At 38.9% G+C, this 3,162-nt stretch overlaps 1 protein-coding gene across 3 annotated transcripts in view; it reads right to left on the bottom strand.

The window, feature by feature from the left end:
* LOC109531621 (adaptor related protein complex 2 subunit mu 1) overlaps positions 1-3,162 on the bottom strand; it is a 24,857-nt gene that overhangs the window by 9,987 nt on the left and 11,708 nt on the right. For 2 of the 3 annotated variants that reach the window (XM_019896010.1, XM_019896009.1), the window contains exons 7-8: positions 1,866-2,010; positions 1,656-1,673 (exon numbers count right to left, since the gene is read on the bottom strand). In XM_019896010.1, coding sequence (XP_019751569.1) covers positions 1,656-1,673; positions 1,866-2,010 — 163 coding nt within the window. The remainder of the gene's footprint in view (positions 1-1,655; positions 1,674-1,865; positions 2,011-3,162) is intronic. The other variant, XM_019896011.1, reaches the window with a different exon arrangement.

Here is a 3,162-nt window from a genome sequence, read left to right as displayed (position 1 = left end):
TAAGCTAAGTTAGCCGAGACGACACTCGAAGTCGGACGGAAACGATTTTCTGCCAATCTGTGTTTTTCCCTTTTTGACCAAATATATTTTTTTACGACAACTGTCTTGTCCACGGCGTCTTTTATTCGTTCCACTGGGGTTTAGCAAGTGTGTTTATAAAGAGACGAAAATTGTTTGGGGACTATCCCCCACATTCTAGTTGAGATGGTATAACCCAAGTGGCAAAATCACGCTTGCTACTGTTGTTGCGAGTTGCCATTCGTTCTACTAAACCATTAGTCAAACGCCATCATGTCTTCTGTCGTTATTACACAAACAAAAATCTCTTTACTGTTACTAGTGTTAGTGCCTCAATATGGCTACGCTCGTGAAAGCAATACAACGAACTCAAACGCGTCTTCGTCCAATGTTGTCAACTAACATCCGGATTAATTTTATTTTCCTCAATTCTCCGGAGAAATTTTCATAAAAATTTGAAAAACCCGGAATTCCGGGAAAATCCGGAGGACTTTCATCTCTGCATTTTAATGGTAATGTTATTGAGTTTTATATGAAATGAATAGTTCATAATTATAAGTTAGTGACATGAATTTAACCTGTTCTGGGGCGGGGGGCTGTTTCCATGTTACTCCTGTGCCATGTAAATGTGTGAGTGTCATCACTGCCCCATATACTGCTGGGTGTTACCATGACAACGAGAGGCAGAGCTACGAGGGTTGCATGTTGAGCAAGCGCAGAAGTGCAGATTGCTAAATGCATGTTAGCCAATGCCAATCAGCACGTCCAACAAAACTAAACGTTGATGCAACTATTATCGATATATTTTTTTCTCCATCGTATGCCCCTTTAATTTAAAATATTTCACAATAATGACATTTACCATTAAGGAATTACAGCTACTTTTATGCAGAGTTTCTCAATTTTTGGGCACTCAAAAATATCACCGGTAATTGTTTTATTGAGAAGAATATGTTTAAAATGGCAGCAAGTGCAGTTGGCCTGACAAGGCATCTTCCTGGAAGAAAATCACTATTTGGTCTCATGTCGTTATTTCACAGAGCATTACAAAAACCAGCTTATATTTACAACTAGGTCAAACCTCCAGACACTATTAAGCCCCTGAAGAAAAGGTAAATAATTTAAGTTGGCGATAACTCTGAAACCGAGCGATTTATCAATTAACTGACAACTCATCAAAAATTAAATCAACTGATAATCATTTTATCAATAATTTAATTTATCGATAGTCATTTCTGATAATTTTTTTTTTCTGACGTGCTGCAGACAAAACCAGAAATGAAATCTGACTTAATTTAGGTTTGTGCATTTTCTGCACTGTCAATTTGAAATAATGTCATGTTTTATTGAATAAATTGATGGAAATTAAAACTTTTTTAAATAGTTGCACTCTTAATCCTAAATGTGAAAATATTTGTTTTTTTGTGGGGGGGGAGCCTTCACTCAAATCATTCCCTGCCCCCAAAATGCACTCCACTGATGTCTAAGACAAAATGATAAAAATGTCTCAAAATGATAAAAATGTCTCGTCACTGCCCAAAGACGTCAGGAACCAACTATGTTGTGTCCTCTGTGTGTGTGTGTGTGTGTGTGTGAGAGAGATTGAGAGTTACTGAAGAATCATGTCAGTACAGTACCTTCCTCCCCCTAAATCACTGATATACAGCACATAGAAAAGAAAGACAGGGACAGAAAGAAGAGATGCATACAAAAAAACAAGAAACAAAAAAAAACAAAACAAAACAAAGGGGGGGGGATCCAAATAAATATAACATTTGTCTTTTTACAGACTGAACAAGACAACACACAGACGTAGAAGGCCGAGTGCAACTTCCTGCGCTGCTCACCTCTTGCCAGCATCATCGGACGCTCCACCTTTGCCCTGCTTGTCGATGACGATCTTGTCGTTCATGCCGAATTTGCACTCGGGCATTCCGCTCAGGTAGCTCTTCATCACCACTCGGCCAGACACGTGGGCGCTCAGCACCTGACCTGAAGAAATAGATGCAAAGGTCTTGAATGACAATGGAGTTTGACATCCTCAAGTACTTCCTTGTTTGAGGTTACACCAATTTAAGTACCAATGCCATGAGAGTAAGGCTGGGCGATAATTCGATATCTATAGGTATGGCGAAAAACGCATGATTGATATCAACAGAAAATGCCTTCTATGTTTGATAGCAAAAAAAAAAAAAAAAAGACAGCAAACCCCGACCCCGGTGTAGGTGTTGTGGGCAGCGTGCAGCCGCCCAAAACAGGAAAAAGCAGCCACTAAACCAACCAAGAAGCAGCAGCATAACATTCAAATAAATGACTGGGCGACTCAGTACAACTCTTGCATACTAAGCTGATCAAACAGCTCCGGATGGAGACCTGATGTACAAATAAAGGAGCTCCCTGTCTTTGACGTGCTCATGCAAGTGTTAGCCATGTCAGATCCTCGGCAACCCAACACGATTAAAATTAGAATGGACGACGGCAATCATGGTCCCGCAAAAAACGATACTGCATTGGGGCAGCGTCGTGCACAAAGATGCACTTATACAATGCAATGCTTAAGGAGCATCTTTGCACATTACAATGTACACACAAAGGGTTCATTGTTTTTCTTATTTCAAATAGGTAAAACAAAGAAATCCTGATCAATATTGACGTGATATTAAATGGTTATATTGTGGAACGTTTTCCAGCCATATCGTCGAGCCCCACCGAGCACATTGTGCTAAACAAGGCCTGTATTTAATTTTTATATTGGCCAGTTTATGTGACTTTTTAGATCAGTTGAAGATTAAAATAATGCTAAATAAATAAATAAACAAATACATAAAATTACCTAAATTCAAACTTTTTTCTCTAGGTCCTTATTCTCAATTGTAAAATAAAGAAAAAAATTCAACATATAACGACCAATATATTTATATCGTGATCTACTTTTTAGTCATATCACCCAGCCCTAATACGGTGAAACTCCTCTACAACAAAATCATGTTTGCAGCAAGAAATTTTTCACAATAGGGGGGTTTTCACTGTAGCAAATTTGATCTCAGATGTCAGCACACACACACACACACACACACACACACACACACACACACACACACACACACACACACACACAAACGTATGTACACACACACACACACA

The sequence above is a fragment of the Hippocampus comes genome, unplaced genomic scaffold (genome assembly GCF_001891065.2).
Source record: "Hippocampus comes isolate QL1 unplaced genomic scaffold, H_comes_QL1_v1.1 scaffold395, whole genome shotgun sequence".
In the NCBI taxonomy this organism is placed as follows: Eukaryota; Metazoa; Chordata; class Actinopteri; order Syngnathiformes; family Syngnathidae; genus Hippocampus; species Hippocampus comes.
Note: the sequence above shows the minus strand (reverse complement) of the source record. Positions and strands in the feature narration are given on the sequence as shown.